This window comes from Dermacentor albipictus, chromosome 1, assembly GCF_038994185.2.
Source record: "Dermacentor albipictus isolate Rhodes 1998 colony chromosome 1, USDA_Dalb.pri_finalv2, whole genome shotgun sequence".
NCBI lineage: Eukaryota > Metazoa > Arthropoda > Arachnida > Ixodida > Ixodidae > Dermacentor > Dermacentor albipictus.
This window is the reverse complement of record NC_091821.1, coordinates 491850066-491871489: the sequence shown is the minus strand read 5'-3', so window position 1 is coordinate 491871489 and position 21424 is coordinate 491850066. Positions and strand designations below refer to the sequence as shown.

Genomic DNA, 21424 nt, shown 5'->3' with positions numbered 1-21424 from the left:
AAGCAGGCAAAGCTTTCTTCCTTTTTCTATGCCACTAATAGATTCTATCATAGAGGAGACGGGTGGCTGCGGAGTGTTTTCGCGTATTGATTTATGTAAAGGATTTTGGCAAGTTCCACTTTCTGATGAATACAAGAAATACTCTGCCTTCATAGCGCCTTCTGACATCTATGAGTATTATAATCGACTTCCGTTTAGATGGAAAAACTCACTCGCTCGGTTCCAGAAGATGATGAATGACGTCTTGCGACCGTTCCTTGGGAAGTTTTGTAATGTGTACATCGACGATATAATCATTTACTCTCGAAATGCGGAGGAGCACTCAGAGCATCTTGCTAGTGTACTTCGAGCACTGAGTGATGCGGAGCTTAAGATTAATGACAAGAAAAGTTAGTTTTTCCACCGAAAAGTTGTGTTTGTAGGTTGAGTATTTGATGGCCAAACCAAGACAACAAAGCAGGCATCAGTCGAACGAATATCTAAAATGTAGAAACCGTATGACCTACCCTCATTACGGGTATTTATCAGCTTTGCGGGGCATTTTCGGGCTTTCATTAAGATTAGGCCACGAAAACAAAGTGCCTCACACAAATGACCAAGAAGCATATGGCATTTCGGTGGACAGCAGAGTGAGATGCCGTTTATCGAAGCATTGTAAGCATCACTTCGTCTGACCCAATTCTTACGCTTCCAGACTGCAAGTTGCCCTTCGAGCTAAACACTGAGGCTTCTCATTACGGCGCAGGCGCAGTCCTTTACCAGAGGGATTCAGAAGCTCCACGGAGCCGGCAACAAAAGGTCGTGGGATATTATTCGTATGCACTCTTGAAAGCGCAACTGAATTACACGACTACGGAGAAACAAGCTTTGGCAGTCCTTATGGTCGTATGCTATTTTAGACCTTACCTGGTTGGCAGGAGCTCCACGCTCTTTACCGATCACGAAGGCTTAACGTATATCCTTAACCTCGCAGAGCCTAGAGGAAAAATTGCGTGGTGGGTGAGTGAACTTTAACAGTTTGTGTTCGTGGTCCATGACAGGTTTGGAGAACACCTGAAGGATCCAGACGCACTCTTCAGACTTGCGGTGACCCCATACCAGGAGACTGTTAGCTCAACTCTGATGTGGGAGGGAACTGAAGAACTGGAGTTCCACGATGGAAAGTGCATAGTCCCGGAAACAATGATGCCTCGAATCTTGGAACTTTATCATGACTCCCCGAAATCTGGCGGGCACGACGGGTTCTGGCGAACTTATCGCAAGATTCTTCAGCGTTTCTAGTGGAAACAGTTCAAAGACGACGTCCAGCGGTACGTCCAGTCTTGCCATCAATGTCAAGTCCATAAAGTAATGTACCTTTAGAGAACAGGCGAGATGGTCCTACCTCGACATTCTGACAAACAGTTTGGCGTCAGCCAGGTGGATGTTGCTGAGCTTAAGGAAAAGGCTACAGGACTAATAAAACCACAGTCTTTCCTAGTGGCAATAGACCAGTGCACTAGAATAGTGGCCGCACGACTGGGTAGGGAAGGCCCAAATAGTGTGATTGCCCTTTTTGAGCCGAGAGATGTTTAAGAACATCCTAGTAGTAATATCAGACAATCGACCAGCATTCGTAAGCAAGCGTGTGCAAGAGTGGGCGAAGGAACGAGGAGTTGTTTTGCGACTCTGCGCGCCCTACCATCCTGCAGGAAATGGCATGGCTGAAAGAATCACACGAGACTTGAAAAAGTTTATTTCCAAGTATCCCAGTTTCAAACATCGATGGAAGTGCTCCTTGGAGGCCACTGTAGCTCATCGCAATCGGTTGCACACTGCGCGTATTGGCTGTAGTCCCTATTTCGCAGCAATTGGAAAGACACCGGTGCTCCCTGCTAATCAACAGCTTGGTATTGCTGACCGCCTGTAATTGTGCGAGGAGCGGAAAACTGCGGAAGCCTACCAGCGATACCGCGAAGATATGAAGAGGCAATTCGACCGCCGCCACAACACGCGGATACCCCCTATACAGCTCAACCATTTAGTACTCGTCAGAAAACGTTTTTCGGGTGCGAAGCAAGTGTACATGGGACTGTATCGCGTGGTGCAAACTGCACTGCAAAAAAGGTTTTCTGAAGAGAGTTGGTTACGTCAACGATGACGGCGTGCTCGAGATTGCAACCACTGGGAACGTATTTATGTATCATCCCAGGAGGGATGAGTCTTCAAAGAGGGGAGGGGTGAGAATAAAAAATATGGCGGATACCATAGCCTATCCCTACTGTTTAGTATATATATATATATATATATATATATATATAAAACGTGTCTTAACGATGAAGGGGGGAGGGGTGAGAATAAAAAATATGGCGGATACCATAGCCTATCCCTACTGTTTAGTATATATATATATATATATATATATATATATATATATATATATATATATATATGTTGTAATGAAGAAGAGTAGCCGCCTGCGCCACAGCACCATCGCTACGGGCATGAGCTCGTGGTTGCTCTCTTTCGCCGAACGCTCGTGACAGCTACCCGTTCGCGCCCGTTGCTCATAAATCTTTTAGCAAATGGTGGACGTGCTGGGTTTCGACCACCCTGGAACTTCGGAGTCGCACTCTACCCCCCACCATGCCCGACGACGCGCGCACTCCTCCAGCTCCTCCAACGGCGCCGGCCACCTTGGTTTGCGCCGGTGCCTTGCGTCAGCGAGATCCCCCCATCTTCTCCGGCACAGATGACAAAGACGTTGAAGATTGGATCTCGTCTTATGAGCGAGTGAGTGCACATAACCAGTGGGACGACGTTACCAAGTTGAGAAATGTCGCATTTTCTCTTACGGACGTTGCGAAACTATGGTTTCTAAACCATGAAGCCGACCTCACTCCGTGGTTGGTCTTTAAGACCAACTTTACCCAAGTTTTCGGTCGGCCTGCAGTACGAAAGCTTCGTGCAGAACAACGTTTACGCACACGATCCCAATAGACCGGAGAAAACTTCACAAGCTACATTGAGGACATTGTCGACCTTTGCAAACGGATGAATGCGTCGATGTCAGAGGAGGAGAAGATCGAACATATAATGAAGGGTATTCAGGGCGACGCATTTCAAATGTTATTATCGAAGAGCCCTCACACTGTCGCTGAAGTGATAGAATTGTGCCAGAGTTACGACGAGTTGCGTAGGCAACGGCTTCACACCCGACGTCCCACCCCGCCCGCCGACTCTCTATCAAGCCTTGGAGTCGACGACAACCATGCTGCTCTCTTCGTAAAAATCCAGGAATTCGTTCGCGCAGAGGTCGCCCGACAGCTATCGTTGATGTCTTCTGTCCAGGAACCACCCCCTGCTTTGCATCCTACGATCCGCGACTTCATTCAAGAACAAGTCTCTCAAGCCGTTCCTCCAGCCGTTGAGCAGCCATCAGTCACGGCTCCTCTCAGTTACGCTGAAGCAGTTTCCCGATCTCGTCCACAAGCGCCCTTGCCGCCATCTGTGCATCGACCACCGACATTTTTGCCGCCATCTATGCCGCTTCAGGACCGCCGGCATTTTCCTCCTATGCCGCTGCCCGACCGACAGCATTTTCCGAATCCTCACCCGCAACTCGGACCTTACCCCCACCAGTGGCGCAGCTTCGATGACCGCCCAATATGTTTTGCTTGTGGTGGTGCTGGTCACGTGGCGCGCCATTGTCGTCTTGGCATGCTTCCTCTTCAGAACATCCGGCGAGCGCCACCTTTCCCCGCTCCGTTTTCCTCGTCGCCTTCCAGCCTTCCTACCTCTTCCTTTTCCCCTGACCGCCCAACCGCCTCTGCTCGTCGCTCACCATCTCCCCGTCATCGCTCGCTTTCTCCGATTCGGCGTCGTCCCGTGTCCACCGAGCAGGAAAACTGATGACCGCAGTTCCCGAGGCACGAACTGCGTCCACGTCGCAATGCCCAAGTCCTCGTCCCTCTCCAGCCAACGTCATCGAAGTCTCTGTCGAAGGAATCGCCGTCCTGGCACTTGTAGATACAGGAGCCGCCGTATCCGTAATTTCCGCCGAACTCTGCCGCACACTACGAAAGGTTTTGACGCCTCTCTCCGACTTCTCCCTTCGAACCGCGAACGCTCAAAATATAACGCCTCTCGCTGCCTGTACTGCTCGCGTCTTCATTCAAGGTCTACTGTATACCGTCGAATTCGTCGTGCTGCCCACTTGTTCCCATGACATCATATTAGGCTGGAACTTCATTGCAAATAACAACGCCGTTATTGACTGTTGTCACGCCGAACTCGAACTTTCTGCACTTCCCGACGTCTAGCCTATCGAAAACGACCCTTCCAGTGTTAAACTGTTTGTTTCCGAAGACAATTCCGTCCCTCCACGCTCTTCCCTGCTTGTGCCTGTGTCGTGCGCCGCTATTTCTGATGCCACTGTGCTCTTTACACTCTCTGAGCTATTCATTCACCGCCGATGTTCTCCGCTGCCCTTTGCTCTCCTTACTCTTCGCAATGGCGTCACGAAAAGGGTCGTCGACAATCCCACAGCCTGCCCTTTAGCTTTATCTCATGGTGAATGCCTCGGCCTTGTTCAACCGGTCGACACCTTTTGCATCTTTGACACTCCTGCCGTTTCTACTTCTGCGGGTCTTGGCGCACTTACTTGTGACTCTGCGGTTGATCAGTCACTCCTCGACGCTTTCCAATGCTCCATTGACGATGGCACGTCATCTTCAGAACGAAGCCAGCTTATTGCTCTCCTGCAGAGGTTCAGCGCTTCTTTCAACAGCCATGATTTCGGTTTGGGCCGCACATCGACCGTTTTTCACCAAATAGATACCGGCAGTCCCGCACCTTTACGGCAGCGCCCTTACCGATTTTCCGCCTCTGAGCGCCGTGTCATTGACCACCAGGTTGCTGACATGCTCAAGCGTGGTGTTGTGCAGCCTTCCAACAGTCCCTGGGCATCACCGGTCGTCCTCGTTAAGAAAAAGGATGGCTCTATTCGATTCTGCGTCGACTACTGACGTCTGAACAAGATAACGCGCAAGGACGTTTACCCGTTACCGCGCATTGACGACGCCCTCGACTGTTTGCAGGGAGCTGAGTTCTCTTCTTCGCTGGATTTACGTTCCGGATACTGGCAAGTCCCCTTGGCACCATCTGATCGACCTAAAACAGCATTTGTAACACCTGACGGATTGAACGAATTCATCGTAATGTCTTTCGGCCTGTGCAACGCTCCAGCCACTTTTGAGAGAATGATGGATATTTTACGCGGCCTGAAATGGAACATATGTTTATGCTACCTGGATGACGTAGTTGTCTTTACCTCTGATTTCCGAACCCATCTCAGCCATCTCGAGCAAGTTCTCAAATGCCTTACTCACGCGGGACTTCAAATTAACTTTAAAAAAATGTCGTTTCGGCGCCCGGAAGCTCACTATTCTTGGCCATGTTGTATCACGAGACGGCGTCCTTCCGGATCCAGCCAAGCGCCGCGCTGTCACCGACTTTCTGCAACCAAAGAAGTTAAAGGAGCTTCAAGGTTTCCTTGGTTTATGCTCATACTTCCGACGTTTCATTCGAAATTTCGCTTCCATAAGTGCACCCCTGACAGCCCTTCTGAGTGGCGACAAAGAACTTTCCGCTTGGTCGCCCGCCTGTGATGACGCGTTCACGAAATTACGCCGCCTGCTAACCTCGCCACCTATCCTCCGCCACTTCGATCCTGCAGCGCCCACAGAGGTCCACACCGATGCCAGCGGCGTAGGACTTGGCGCCGTACTCGCACAACGAAAAGCGGGCTTTGATGAATATGTCGTTGCCTACGCGAGCCGAACTCTGACAAAGGCCGAGGCTAATTACCCTGTTACAGAGAAAGAGTGTTTAGCCATTATTTGGGCCCTTGGAAAATTCCGTCCTTATTTGTATGGTCACCCTTTCGATGTCGTCACTGACCATCACGCCCTTTGTTGGCTGTCTACCCTTAAGGACCCATCTGGCCGACTTGCTCGCCGGGCCCTTAAGCTACAGGAGTACGACATCCGCGTCCTCTACCGTTCCGGCCGCAAACACACGGACGCTGACGCCCTTTCTCGCTTACCGGTCTCCGCTGACTGCGCTTGCCTATCCGCCCTTGAGCCCACAGTTCTATCTCATGCACTGCGCAACATGTCGTTGGAGCAGCGCAAGGATCCCTGGATCAGTGCTCTCATCAGCATCCTTTCTGTTCCATCCACCTCTTCCCCATCTCGCGCTCTTCGCCGCCAGGCTACCCACTTCTCCATTCGCGACGGCCTTCTTTTTCGTCGTAATTACCTCTCTGACGGTCGCAAGTGGCTTCTCGTGATACCCCGCCATCTCCGTGACCTTATCTGCGACGCTTTCCACGCAGACCCTCAGTGCGCACATGCCGGCCTCTTCAAGACCTATGCTCGACTACGCATCCGATTTTATTGGCACGGCATGTATAACTGCGTCAGAAAGTTCATTCGCTCCTGCGCTGAGTGCCAACACCGAAAATTACCTCCCGGACAAGTCTACCCGTCACAACCCCTTCCCTGCCCTCGTCGGCCTTTTGATCGTGTTGGTAAAGATATCTACGGACCGCTACCTACCACTCCAGCAGACAACCGCTGGATTATTATTGCAGTGGATCAGTTGACCCGCTATGCTGAAACAGCTGCTCTGCCGACTACCACCGCCCGCGACGTTGCTTCGTTTCTGTTACGACATTTCCTTCTTCGCCACGGTGCCCTCGCGAACTTCTGAGCGATAGAGGCCGCGCCTTTCTTTCCGATGCTTTGAAGGCACTACTCGACGAATGCCGAATCGTTCACCGCACCAGTACAGCATACCATCCGCAGACTAACGGCATGACCGAGCGCTTCAACCGTACTCTTGGCGATATGCTCTCCATGTACGTCGACTCTGATCATTCAAACTGGGACCAAGTTCTCCCTTTCGTGACGTATGCGTACAATACTGCGACCCAAGCAACTACTGGCTTTTCCCCTTACTTTCTCCTATACGGACGAGAACCTTCTACTACTCTCGATAGCATTGTTTCATATACACCTGACGCGTCCGAAAGTACTCCGCTATCTGAAGCTGCTCGTCATGCCGAGGAATGCCGCCAGCTTGCCCGCTTTTTTTCCACCGAGGACCAGTGGCAGCAGCAATCCCGTCAACCTGCCGGCCGTTCTGCACCAACTTTTTTGCCTGGCTCTCTCGTATGGCTTCGGGTGCCCGCTACTACTCCGAGCCTCTCCTCAAAACTTGTCGCAAAGTACCTAGGACCCTACCGCGTTCTCGAGCAAACGTCCTCCGTGAATTACATCGTAGAGCCCCTCACGCCATCGACGGACCTACGCCATCGCGGCCGCGAACTTGTCCACGTTTCTCGCATTAAGCCGTACTATGACCCAATAGTAGTCTCTTCGCCTGAAGCCGCCAGGATGGCGCCTTTTTCTGCGGAGGGCGATTGTAACGCAGAAGAGTAGCCGCCTGCGCCACAGCACCATCGCTACCGGCATGAGCTCGTGGTTGCTGTCTTTCGCCGAACGCTTGTGACAGCTACCCGTTCGCGCCCGTTGCTAATAAATCTCATAGCAATATATATATATATATATATATATATATATATATATATATATATATATATATATATATATATATATATATATATATATATATATATATAGCATAGCTCATAGCAATATATATATATATATATATATATATATATATATATATATATAGATATATATATATATATATATATATATATATATTGCTAGGAGATTTATTAGCAACGGGCGCGAACGGGTAGCTGTCACAAGCGTTCGGCGAAAGACAGCAACCACGAGCTCATGCCGGTAGCGATGGTGCTGTGGCGCAGGCGGCTACTCTTCTGCGTTACAATCGCCCTCCGCAGAAAAAGGCGCCATCCTGGCGGCTTCAGGCGAAGAGACTACTATTGGGTCATAGTACGGCTTAATGCGAGAAACGTGGACAAGTTCGCGGCCGCGATGGCGTAGGTCCGTCGATGGCGTGAGGGGCTCTACGATGTAATTCACGGAGGACGTTTGCTCGAGAACGCGGTAGGGTCCTAGGTACTTTGCGACAAGTTTTGAGGAGAGGCTCGGAGTAGTAGCGGGCACCCGAAGCCATACGAGAGAGCCAGGCAAAAAAGTTGGTGCAGAACGGCCGGCAGGTTGACGGGATTGCTGCTGCCACTGGTCCTCGGTGGAAAAAAAGCGGGCAAGCTGGCGGCATTCCTCGGCATGACGAGCAGCTTCAGATAGCGGAGTACTTTCGGACGCGTCAGGTGTATATGAAACAATGCTATCGAGAGTAGTAGAAGGTTCTCGTCCGTATAGGAGAAAGTAAGGGGAAAAGCCAGTAGTTGCTTGGGTCGCAGTATTGTACGCATACGTCACGAAAGGGAGAACTTGGTCCCAGTTTGAATGATCAGAGTCGACGTACATGGAGAGCATATCGCCAAGAGTACGGTTGAAGCGCTCGGTCATATATATATATATATATATATATATATATATATATATATATATATATATATATATATATATATATATATATATATATGCACTTGAAACCGAAAGGGGTAGACATGAATATACGGGACAATGTCTTGGGTGTCATAAAATTTCGTGCCTCGGCAACCGCTTCACAGAGCCTCATCGATGAACTGTGGACGGCCGAGGAAAGAATGAATGAATGTATGGCTTTTATTGGCGCAAGGGCCAGATATGGCCAAAGAGCGCCAGGTCCACGGTGATGAGTTTCCAATGTCGGTATGAGATCTATGAAGTTGGTGTGGCGTGGATGTAAAGGGGCCTTAAAATTATTCGCTCTAGAGTGCGTAAAATCTTTCTGTAATAAGATTATGTCGATGACAAATGCCGTGTTCTCTGAGCATTCAAATCCATCGTAAAATAATGATGCAAAATAGAAATATATGTGGTGGTAAAATTACTTGGAGCACTGCTGCCTCGCCAGAGCCCTTCAAACACAAGGGCCTAGAGGCATGTGCTATACGAAATAACTATTACAGCGGCATCCTCTGAAGAGAGGAGACGCTGCGAACATGTGAGGCTAACAACATGCAACACAGCGTCTTTCAGATAACTTAGGACTGCATTGGTGTCAAATAGTGGTTCTGGGCCGAGTAACATTACTGGATGAAGGGGGATGTGCTGCCGGTATGCTAAGGTAAAATGTTTCTTTCTTTCAGATTCGGCTTTTGGGCACTCTAGGAGGACGTGTAAGACGGTAAGCCGCTGCTCGCATCTACCACTGGTTGGAGGGTCATTTCCGGTGAGTAGAAAATTATGGGTGCCAAATGTGTGTCCTATTCTGATACGACAGAACAGGACATCTGTTCGACCTGATTTTGTTACAGAGGGCCAGAATCCTAACTAAGGCTTTATCACGTGGAGCCTATTATTACTTTCCGCGTCCCACAGGCGTTGCCAGTGATTCCGTAGTTTCCTCCGTAAGAAGGGCTTCAGATCTGTGACAGGGACTGCAGCGGTGGGATTAACAGAATGCGATGCCGCTGACGTGGCCATCTGGTCCGCCAGAACATTACCTTCGATGCCCCTATGACCTGGCACCTAGCATATCATGACATGCTGGTTACATATGTACGCTTTACACAGAAAGCAATATAGTTCTTTAATTACCGGATTCTTGTGGTTACAGAATGACATCAATGCCTTCACAACACTAACGGAGTCCGTATATATAACTGATTTCTGGAGTTTTGATTTCCTTATATGCTTCGCAGCCGACAATAGTGCGTAGGCCTAAGCCGTAAAGATACTAGTTTTCGGATGCAGTACACCGGATTCCGAGAAGAATGGACAGACGGCTGCGTAGGACACCCCCTCGCGTGATTTCGATGCGTCTGTGCAGAACTCGGTGCAGGCGAACCTGTACTGGAGTTCAAGGAAATGCATTTGGATTTCAATCTCTGAAGCGTGCTTTGTAACTTGATTAAAAAATATATCGCATTGTATCAGCCGCCACTCCCAAGGAGGTATCAGCTTGGCTGGATGCATTAGGCGAAGGTCGAAGAGTGGGACATGCATTTCTTCAATAAGCTCCCTCACACGCAGCGAGAAAGGCTGTCTTACGGAGGGACGATTGCGAAAGAGTGTAGCATATGTCATATCGTTAACGGTATTAAAACACGGATGTTGAGGATTAGAGTGTACTTTCAGAAAATATGTTTGGCTGATGTATGTTCTCTGCAGACGAAGTGACCACTCTTTTGATTCTAAGTATAAACTTTCAATGGGACTTCTTCTGAAAGCGCCCGTGTCTAAGCGGATACCTAGATGGTGAACAGGTTCTATCATTTTTAGCGCGCTCGGGGCAGCAGAATTGTAGATCACGGCACCATAATCTAATCGTGAGCGAATCAGGCTCTTATAGAGATTCATTAAGCACGTCCTGTCACTACCCCACGTAGTCTGCAATAGAAGTTTTATTAGGTTCATTGTTTTCAGACATTTTTCTTTAAGATGTTTAATGTGTTGGACGAAAGTGAGTATTGTCAAGTATAACACCTAGAAATTTGTGTTCTTGGTTTACAGGTATCTGTTCTCCGCATAGTTCTAAGCACGGATCCGGAACCAGGCCTCTCTTGTAAACAGAACACAAGAACTCTTGTGAGGTTTGATTTTAAATCCATTTTTCTCTGCCCACTGTGGGACCTTGTTGAAACCATGCTGTACCTGTCTCTCGCACACTGTGAGGTTACAGGATTTGAAACCCATTTGAATGTCGTCCACGTAGACGGAATACAAAATGGCCGGTGGTAAAAAAGCACGGAATGTTGTCATCTTAACAATAACGAGTTTGCAACTGAGCACGCTTCTCTGGGGTACACCAGTTTCTTGTGTAGAAGGACGTGACAGTACATTGCCGACTTTTACCCGGAAGGTACGATTGGACAAGTAGCATTTTATTAAGTTTAGCATATTACCGTGCATGCCAATTTCTGAGAAATCTCTCAAGATGCCGTAGAGCCACGTTGTGTCATACGCCTTCTCCATATAGAGGAATATGGATAAGAAAAGCTGTTTGTGTACAAATGCGTCACGGATATTTCCTTCAACACGTACCAGATGATCGGTAGTGTAGCGCCCTACTCGGAAGCCCACAATGGCTTCTTTCCATGTGGTTGGAAGGTACCCTGCATCCCAGATAGTGTTGAAAAGTCTAAGCAGTGTAACTTGCGTATCATTGTGTAAATGTTTGAGCATTTCATACATGATTCTATCAGATCCCAGTGCAGAGATCTTGCATGCGCTCAAGGCAGCTCTCAACTCTGCAATACTAAAAGGACGGTTGAATGGTTCATTCTGCCGACACTTTCTTATGAGTGGCTTACATTCTTCTATTTGCTTATATTTGAGAAAGCGTTTTGAATATTTGGTGGAACTTGACACGCTCAAAAAGCGCTCCCCAATTTAGTCCGCCTGATCAAGCACGGTATTACATTGTGTGTTTACCAAAGGAAGTGAATATGTTTGTCGCCCTCTTATTCTATTAACCCTGTTCCAGACTTTAGCATTATCTGTATAGGAGTTGATACCCGATAAGAACTTCTGCCGACTCTCTATTCTAGCCTGTCGGCGCGTTCTCCTACCTTGGGATTTTACTTGCTTAAAGTTAATCAGATTCTCCGCAGTGTGAGAGGCGTGTAGGAACCCGCACGCTTTGTTCTGTTTCTTACGGGCGACCCTACAGTCGTCGTTCCACCACGGAACACGCCGTTTGAATGCGAAGCCATTTGCTTGTGATGTAAATTTAGATGCGGCATCTATAATGAAGGCTGTAAAATACTCCACAGCAGCATCGATTCCTAACGTGGACATGTCATCCCATGATATACTAGTTAGCGTTCGGAATTTCTCCCAGTCAGCTGTGTCAATCTTCCACCCAGGAGCCTGTGGTGGATATTCGTTTTCATTAAGTGCTCGTAGCAGTATGGGGAAGTGGTCGCTTCCGTAAGGATTGTTTGTAACTTCCCATTCGAGTTCAGCCGGAATAAAAGGAGAAACTATGATGAGATCAATTGAAGAAAAGGTTTTGTTTGCAAGAGAGTAATATGTGGCTTCCTTCATATTCAGAAGGCACGCACCAGAAGAGAAAAGGAACTGTTCAACAAGACGACCTCGCGCATCTATACAAGAGTCGTCCCACAGGCAGTTGTGCGCATTGAAATCCCCAAGGACAACGTATGGTTCTGGCAATTCATCAATGAAGGACTGAAATTCATGTTTGCGTAATGTGTAATGGGGGGTATGTAAACGAAGAAAATGGTAATGAGATTGCTTAGGAGAACAACTCGAACCGCCACTGCTTCAAGGGGCGTTTGTAGCTGTAAGCGGTGACACGAAATGCCTCTATGGATAAAAATGGCAACACCGCCTGATGATACAACAGCATCATCGCGATCTTTGCGAAACGTGACATACGGTCGGAGAAAGTTTGTGTGTTGTGGTTTTAGGTGCATTTCCTGTAAACACAGCACTTTTGGATTGTGTTTGTGGATAAGCTCTTGCACATCATCATGGTTCCTAAGACGACCTCTGACATTCCATTGAATGATTTGTGTATCCATATTTAAAGTAAATTTGTGCTGTGTATACAGAAACAGAAGTGATGCGTTAGATTACAGAGCTCTTTCCAGGCCTGTAACGGGGATTTTACCCCTTTTGAAGCGTTCGTGGGAGCCTCGCCACCCCTTAGGCACTTGGTGCGCCGTGAGGATAGGTGTAGTGTCCATTGCCTCTTGTGAGGCGCCGGACGCACGCTCTTGTGAGCGAGAAGTTTCCTTAGAGAGCCCCGCCTCGGAAGGCAAGGCCCCTGCGCCCACCAGCCCGGATGTCGATGGGGCTGCCTATAGGATTGAGCTACGCTGGCTGTTGCCTGCGCTGGGAGGGGCCGGGTAGCTTGTGGCAGCCTCGGCTGCGTCTACCTTCTAGGCCGCTATCGCTCCTGCGGGTTCACTGCGTGTAACGCAGGTTGCCGCAGATAACTCTTGTGCGGCCGGCAACCCAAGGGCAGCCTGGCCTGTTTGCTGGTTGCATGGAGTAGGCTTACCTACTTCCACCCTGGGGGCAGGAGCCAAAGATACCTGCTCGCTGCTCGCGGGCTGGGCGCTTGGCAATGGCCGCTGCGACGCTGCCCCCCGACGCGCCGCATCAGCATAAGGTGTCTAGTGGAAAGGTGAGCACCGTTTACGGGCTTCCTTAAACGAAATATTTTCCTTGACTTTAAGGGTGATTATCTCTTTTTCTTTCTTCCAGTTCGGACAGGAGCGTGAGTAGGCTTGATGTTCACCACTGCAGTTTACACAGTGAGGTGTGCCACCGCAGTTGTCGGAGGGGTGGCCCTGCATTCCACACTTTACACAACTTATTTGGCCACGGCTGCTCTGCGAACCATGCCCCAATGTTTGGCATTGGAAACAATTTCTGGAGTTTGGAATACATGGTCGGACAGTTAGCCAAATGTATCCTGTTTCAATGGTTTCCGGCAGAACGCCAGATGCAAATGTTAAGACGACGTGTTCGGTGGGAATTTCTTTCTTGCCCCGTCTAAGGGTAATACGCTTTACATTGGTAAAATTTTGATCTTTCCACCCTTCGAGGTGTTCAGCCTCTGTCAAATCCTGAAGGTCTGCCTCTGACACGACTCCGCGTGAGCTATTCATTGATTGGTGTGGTGTAGCAGAAACTGGTATGTTACCAAATGTCGCCAGACTACCTAGCTTCTCGTATTTTTTTTTAGGGATCTCAAGAAGAAGGTCTCCGCTTGCCATTTTCGTCACCTTATAACGTGACCTTAAGGCTTAGGTCAAAGATTTGGAAGCTATGAATGGTGAAATGAGTCTGGCTTGTTGTGCAGGGTTCTCACTATGTACAACATGGTATTTCGGGTAGTTCTTCTTTGTGCGGGTCAAATACTTACTTGAAGTTGAAGTTGAAGTTTATTTACATCGCCAAAAAAATCAACGATGTGGGTAGGCCCGGGCAAAAAGTTAACACAATCACTTGAGGGACGCCCGAGCCCTCCCCCCCCCCCCCTGTACAAGGCATACAGCAAAAACGTAAAGTGTAAAAGTCATAGGAACGCTCTGGCTATTTAAAAAGGGCAAACATATCTCGTATATGCATGAGTTTGTGAACAAAGCATAAGAACAGAAAAAACACAGCATAATAGTAAAAAAAATACAGAAATGCATCTCAGCAAGCTAAAATTACACACGATACATCGCAGCAAGATACGAAAAAAAAAATACATGAGCGCGGCTTTCAAAAAGAAGATACTAGGGAATTAATGCACTTCTCATGTCAACTAGTGAACATGTTTCAGCAATTGCACCCCTTGACAATAATTTATTCAAAACAGTGGGCAGGCTATGTCGGAGCATCTGTTGCCCGTACATTGTACGGGAGAAGGGAATGTGCCAAATTTCTTTCTTGCGAAAGGACTATTCTGAAAGATTTTGACTGAAGCAGGGTAATTCAAGAAAACTAAGCTCGTTATTTTGGATACAACGCTTATATTTTAATGCTAAGTAATATTCGTACACAGTATTAATCGGCAACATTTGGCAACGAGCCAGCAGTTCCGGAGTGTGAGCAAGGTAGTCTACGTTTGCAATGTAGCGTACAGCTTTCTTTTGAAGCATGCATATTATATTAATATTTGTTTTAGTGGTAGTACCCCAAACCAAGAAACAATAATTTAGGTGGGATACAAAAAGCGCTTTGTAAATAATTATTTTATGTGTTCGGGCAGAAAATGCAGAAATATTGCGAGAATTCCGGTGCACTTTGCCAGTTCGCTCATAATGAACTGCACTTCAGTGTCCCAGCTCATGGTCTTGCTAAAAGTTACTCCTAAAATGTTGACAGTGTCTACAAACTGGAGACGTGAATTGCCTATGTATATATGTATATCGGGTTGAGTGGGAAACTGTCTTGCACTGAATAGAACTGCTGATGAGTAAAGAGTTTGCTTCACACCATTCCTTAAGTTTATCAAGAGCATTGTTATGGAACCACTCGTGAAAAATAAACTTGCATCGTCCACATAAATTACAAATTTTGGCTGGCTAACAGTCAAAACAAGGTAATTTATATATAAAATAAAAAGTAGGGGCCCTAAAATACTACCTTGTGGGACACCAGCAGTAATAGTTTGAAATGGAGATATATGTGGCCCTATTTTAACGCATTGTACACGATGACGCAGGTAGGATTTCAGCAGTTCAAGTGGAGTGCCACGTATGCCATAAAGGTATAATTTTTTAAGTAAGGTATTATGATTAAGGCGATCGAAAGCCTTTGAGAAATCGATGAAGATGCCGATGCACAATTTTTTATTTTCGAAAACGTTAAGAATAACTTCTTTTTGAGGCAATAAAGCTGATTCGGTAGATTTACCTCGCAAAAAGCCATGTTGTGCTGTTGATGACAATTTAAACCTATTGAAAAATTTCATTAACCGTTTTTCAATCATTTTCTCCAACCCTTTCGAAAAAAGCGGTAAAATGGTATCAGTCGGTAACTTGACATGCTATTTTTATCACCGCTTTTATGTAATACTATTAACTTAGATTTCTGCATCTGCATTGGAAAGGACCCGCTTGATAAGGCAAGGTCATAAATATAAGTTTATACTTGTGCTATTGGAGTGAGGACAAATTTCACAGGTGAGATTTGAGTGCCATCTATATCACAATACCTTTTGTTCCTAAAGGAAGTAAAAATACTGCACACTTCAGTGTCATCCGTAGGTTCCAAAAATATACTATTGCTATTCCGTCGTATAGTGTTGCAAGCGAAATCTGAACTCAGACCGGTATTTATAATATCTTTCAAAAACGTATTAAATTTCTCTGCAAGTGCCACACCCTCAATACGTTCACCTTCAAGCCAAAGCTCTGTAACTCCTGAAGTAGGCTGTGCTCGGTTTAGTAATTTATTAACTTTTTTCCAAATTTGTGCGCTGACATCACAGAACTCCCTGTCAAACTTATTGTACGGAAAGTTTCTTTTTTCGTTTTTGAGAAAAGATGTTACTTTATTGCGGTATTATTTAAACTTGCCTACATCAGCAAGGGACTTGGTCCTCATAAATTTCTTGTATAACTGGTCTTTCTTTTTAATCATTCTAAGGCAATCTCGATTTATCCATGGCTTACGACGTCTAGTGGACTTTTTTACAGTTTTCTCAGGGAAGTGATCATGGTATAAGCGTTTAAAACAGGTGATGAATGCCTCATACACCGCATCTACAGTTTCAGAAGAAAAGACGTCATCCCAGTTTTGATTTGAAAGAATAGAAAAAAATGGACACGAGGGTGTCCGGAGTAATATTTTGCACAGTATTCTGCGCTGATAGGCTGTGTTGTTTATTTACGGCACACTTCAGGAGCACATAAATGGGATAATGGTCGCTGATAGAACTGTGTAATACACCTGAAAGTAAGCTACTAGTATTTAGGTTAGAGATAAACACATGAATAAGTGTGGCTGTGATCGGTGCGGCGTCCCCTCTTCTGAGGGTGACGATCAAGTAGGCGGAGAAAGGCGGGTGTTCCCATAGCATATCAGTTCGTTTTCGGCAGCAATGGCGGCCACCCACCACTGAGCCCACCATGGGGACGCTGCAGGCCTTAACGTGTAAGGCTGATGGCGCCAACCATACATTGCCCCTACAACCTAATATATTATACCCAAGGGATGGCACATACACAAGGTTAACCCTTGCCGCCGTGGAGAAAGGGTGTAAATGGAAAAGAGAAGAAGACAGGAAAGAACAAAAAGTGAGGGATAAAGACGATGGTTTGTGGCGTGAGAGACAGGAAGAGGCGACTGCCGATTTCCCCCGGGTGGGTCAGTCCCGGGGTGCCGTCTACGTGAAGCAGAGGCCAAAGAGGTGTCCGAACACCCAACATTGGCTCAACCTCGAGGATCCCCCTTTTCCCGGATACGGCTAAGCCGCGCATGGTTAGACGCGGGAGGGTCCAACCCTCGTGTGCTCGGTTACGTGGTGTCGCAGACGTGGTTACGTGGTGTCGTCTGCTGACGCAGACGCCCCTGCCGGGGATGGCCGAGGAGGCCGAGGGGAACAGCGCGGCGCATGCCGGCCTCGCCGTCTGCCTGCTGAACAGCCTCGTCCGACGGATGGTGGCCGTCATGGATGCTCGAGGTAACCTGAGAAAGTCGTAGTATAACAGGAGGTTAAAGCCAAGTCGGAAGATCTAGTGTGCACAAAACTGTGAGCGAGGGAAGTCTTTTTTGGGCTACTTTTTTATTGAACTTTCTTGAACTTTTTTATATTTTTGAAGAATAAAAGTTATCTGTATTTCTTCGGCGCTCATTCATCTCCCTGTTTTAGTGAGCGTGCGGGATATCTCAAGTATGTGCTCGTTGAGTAGTTGCTTCTAGCAACTACTTCTAGCAAAGACACCGCCCTTTCCTTTCGCGCGACGCTCGCGGAGGTGTTCAAGAAGCTGCTGGGAATTACGTTCCATGTCATTAGGGTTCACTCTCGGTTCCCAAATAACGTTCAACCGCCATCCTCGAAGGTAAAGTAGACATGACGCAGCTTGTAATCGTAGTTCCAGTTCTTGAACGAAGCGACCCTACCATACGCGTTCATCCAGCCTTCTGGGTCTTGGAATGATGATCCGCGGAAGATTGGTGGCTCTTTGGACAGTTGCAGAACGATGGGGCACCCTGGGGTGCCACTGTGGTTGATGACTTGGCCTTGATTTCTCTGGTGTTCTCGGCAAGAGGTCCGTACTGCTGTAGAAATCTTTGTAGCCTGCAGCAAGCTTGCTGGTTCTTGTTGCAGTTGCTGTTGCCTTCGCAGTTTGGGTTTGGATCACGGCTTTGCGAGGGCGTTCAGTACATGAATGCACAAGTACCTCTACCAGATGTCACGTTGCAGTGACGGCGTAGAATGTAGTGTAATAAAATGTAAATTGCGAAACTAACATGTATTGGGGCGAACGTGTTCCCACTAAGCTAGTGACGCTCGATGCTCATTGAAAGCGGCGAGCACAGCAGTCACCCGTCGTGGTTGCTCAGTGGCTATGGTGTTATGCTGCTGAGCACGAGGTCGCGGGATCGAATCCCGGCCACGGCGACCGCATTTCGATGGGGGCGAAATGCGAAAACACCCGTGTACTTAGATTTAGGTGCATGTTAAAGAACTCCAGGTGGTCAAAATTTCCGGAGTCCCCCACTACGGCGAGCCTCATAATCAGGAAGTGGTTTTGGCACGTAAAACCCGTATATTATTATATTATTAGCACAGCAGTCGGCGATCATTGACTTAGATGTGCTGGTCTAGCGCATTGGCTTTCATACATGACTCGTCAAAGGCTGTAGCGTAATCGCTGGTGCCTGCATGCCTTTCGGAAAGTGCTACGCAGTTCGCGTCCAGCATACAATCAGATAACTCCAGGCTCGGCGATAACAGACACATCGGATAGAATCGACAATAACCCAACCCGACGTTGCGGCTTCGAATGCTTAGCGGCTTTCGTGTTAGCGCTGTTAAGCACGAGGTTACGGGATCGAATCCCTGCCATAGCGGTCGCTTTTTGATGAGGGCGAAATGCAAATAGACCCAGGTCCCACACATTGAGTGTGCGTTAATGATTCCCAGGTGGCCAAAACTAATTCGGAGTCCCCCACTAAGGTGGGCCTCATAATGAAACCGGTGTTTTGACACGTAAAATCTCAGAATTCATATAATAATTTAATATTATTGAGCTGGGTGATAACTTTAGGTTGTCAGTGGATGAACTGCAGTCCGCGAAAGAAAGATTAGGCACACGTGCCAATACTGACACAAATCTCTTATGTGTGACAAAGATGGCGTAGTATGGAGGTCGTGTTTTCTACCTTTGCTTAGTCATTAGAAAACGACTGTGTAAATAGCTTGTAAATGTTACCCCCTCTTTGTTCGTGCGAGAAAGAACTTAATCTTTATTGCTACCAATAGTACGAAACAATGTGAACGCCTGTGAAGCAGATGTAGGTCCCTCTTGCTTTTTTCTTCGCTAGACAAGTATAAAAAGTACTTCCTAAAACGTTTGTTTCATATTCACTTGGTATGTGGTACTGTTTATCATGCGGATGAAAAAACAATACACTCAAGCCTCGTCATAACGAAACGGGATATGAAGAAATAATGGATATAACGAAGTAAGTGAAATTTCCCTTGAAATCAGCATATAGTTCGGAGTGCAGTAGTTCACATGTAGGACATAAAGAAGTAGCGTATACGAAAAAATTTGGGTCCTCCTACAGATTCGTTATAACGAGGTTTTACTAGGCTAATTTTTTGCTACCTAATCGTGAAAACCGAGCTACTTGCCTCTCGATTGGTACAGCATCATTCTCGCTGCTACGCCCAAGCGTCCACTGAGAGCAGCACGTGCGCAGATCTCCTCTGGGATGGAAGGCTGCGCAAGAAAGGAAACGTAACATTAAAACGTCTCCTATCGGCACCAATTCAAGGCCCCAGTGAAGAGTGATACTGAACCGGTATGGTCGCTAAAAAACCTGTTTATAGACCGACACAAAAAGTGCCGTTGCGTGATAGATGATATGTTAGGTTTACTACGAATGCACATTTTAGGCTATTGACTACGAGAGCAGGCGATCGCGAATGCGCAAACACACAACAGCGCCCACGTCAGTCCAGACTCCCAAGTTCAATCCGATTTTAGCCTTGCAATATGTTCTCGGTCAGAACAACAAGAAATGACTAATACAATCAGCCAATGTTTAGTCAGAATCACACGCTGATTTGTTTAGTTAGTAATAAGGACATCATCTGTTTCTTTTAACGTTCCTATTGCCCTTTTGATCAACCCGCCAAGAGAAGGGAGTTAGAGTCAAGGAAGGCAGCAAATTAGGTGGGGTGATGGTAATAGGAAATACGCAGGCGGAACTTGTGATCAGTTATCGGAAGACAGGGGTAATCGAAGATCACTGAGAGAGGCCCACGTCCCGCAGCGGACATAAAGGTATGCTGATGATGTTGAAGGTGCTGATTGCCTTTAAAGACGGCACCGAGCCGAGATAAAGATTTCATTTCCTAATAATGAATGTTCTCGCACCACGTTTCGCAATGGTTCGAAGATGCGCATACGGAATGAGTAAGGTCAGCAAACGGTCTTATAAAGTACTTGCACAGGGAGCGGCAGAGTAGGGCGAATAAGTGCACCTCTGTTTGGCGTATAGAAGTGAATATCGTGTATCAAACCTGAAAATATAATGCTGCATAATAGCTAACTAGACAGCCTACTTAGCTCCTAATGAAATAGCGTATTTTTATTTACTGCATCTGTTGATGTAGTTAAATTTGATTTATTCAGCCATTCCCAATGAGCCACTGTGTTTTCTTTCTTGTTCGCGATAATCGGGAGTGTGTATCGCACGCTGTCCCCAGCTGCCACACAAAAGCACTCCAATATAAAGTCCGACGCTCCTTAATATCTTGTAGGGCGAGGTGGGACGACGTTATGGAGTGCTCTATACACTAGATTGCCCTGGCGGCAGGGAAGGTTGCAGCACGTCAGGAAAGCAAAATGGAATAACACTGACTCTCACTTGCTCGCCAGTCGCCTTCGCATCGCCATGCCATACCAGAACAAACTGCGGACCGTAATCATGCAAGCACTCAGAAAATAAAGATGGCGAATGACTTTTGTAATACGAAAAAAAAAATAAGACCACTTGTGGTGCAATGATAACGATGGGACATGTGAGCGCACCGGACCTCGGAGGAGTCGAGCTGCACATTTAATCAGTCCGCGATGTATTATTCTACGCCTGTGCCATCACACGCATACAGCGTAGAGCAGACAAGTGGCATGGCAGTGGGGCGCTTACAGTCCTCAATCACGTGTCATAATGTACGTCCACAAATAAATAGCCCATATGCAGGCTCGCGCACCGACGCTTTAAGCTTGATAATGCTGGCGGCGGCAAGCTTTTTTTTCCAGAAAAATATTGCAGATCCTGCGCACTATAAGAATTGGTGAAACCAAATCTTTCGAACAGCGAACCGCTAAGCACAGTGTCCAACCGTGTGCACTGAGAAACGCAGAAATGAGCCCGTCGGAAGCCACAAAAGAGTTTACTTTAACAAATACGTTCGAGATGCATTTTCTAGGCACGCCATTGCAGCAGAAGCGACCCAACCAATGAGACAATCACCCAACCAACGACCCAACTCTGTGGCAAAGGCACATCATAACAGCACCTTCTCAACGCGTTAAGAGCGTGACACTTCTGAGGATACGTTTGGACTTGGAATATGATTATTTCTGTTGTACTGTACCTCTTGGGCAGTTTCGTTTTCTTAT

The 21424-nt window shown here is 47.1% G+C and overlaps 1 protein-coding gene across 2 annotated transcripts in view; it reads right to left on the bottom strand.

Moving 5' to 3' along the window:
- LOC139054876 (neprilysin-like) overlaps window positions 1-21424 on the bottom strand; it is a 124974-nt gene that overhangs the window by 40309 nt on the left and 63241 nt on the right. For both annotated transcript variants that reach the window (XM_070532557.1, XM_070532558.1), the window contains exon 5: window positions 19426-19513. In XM_070532557.1, coding sequence (XP_070388658.1) covers window positions 19426-19513 — 88 coding nt within the window. The remainder of the gene's footprint in view (window positions 1-19425; window positions 19514-21424) is intronic.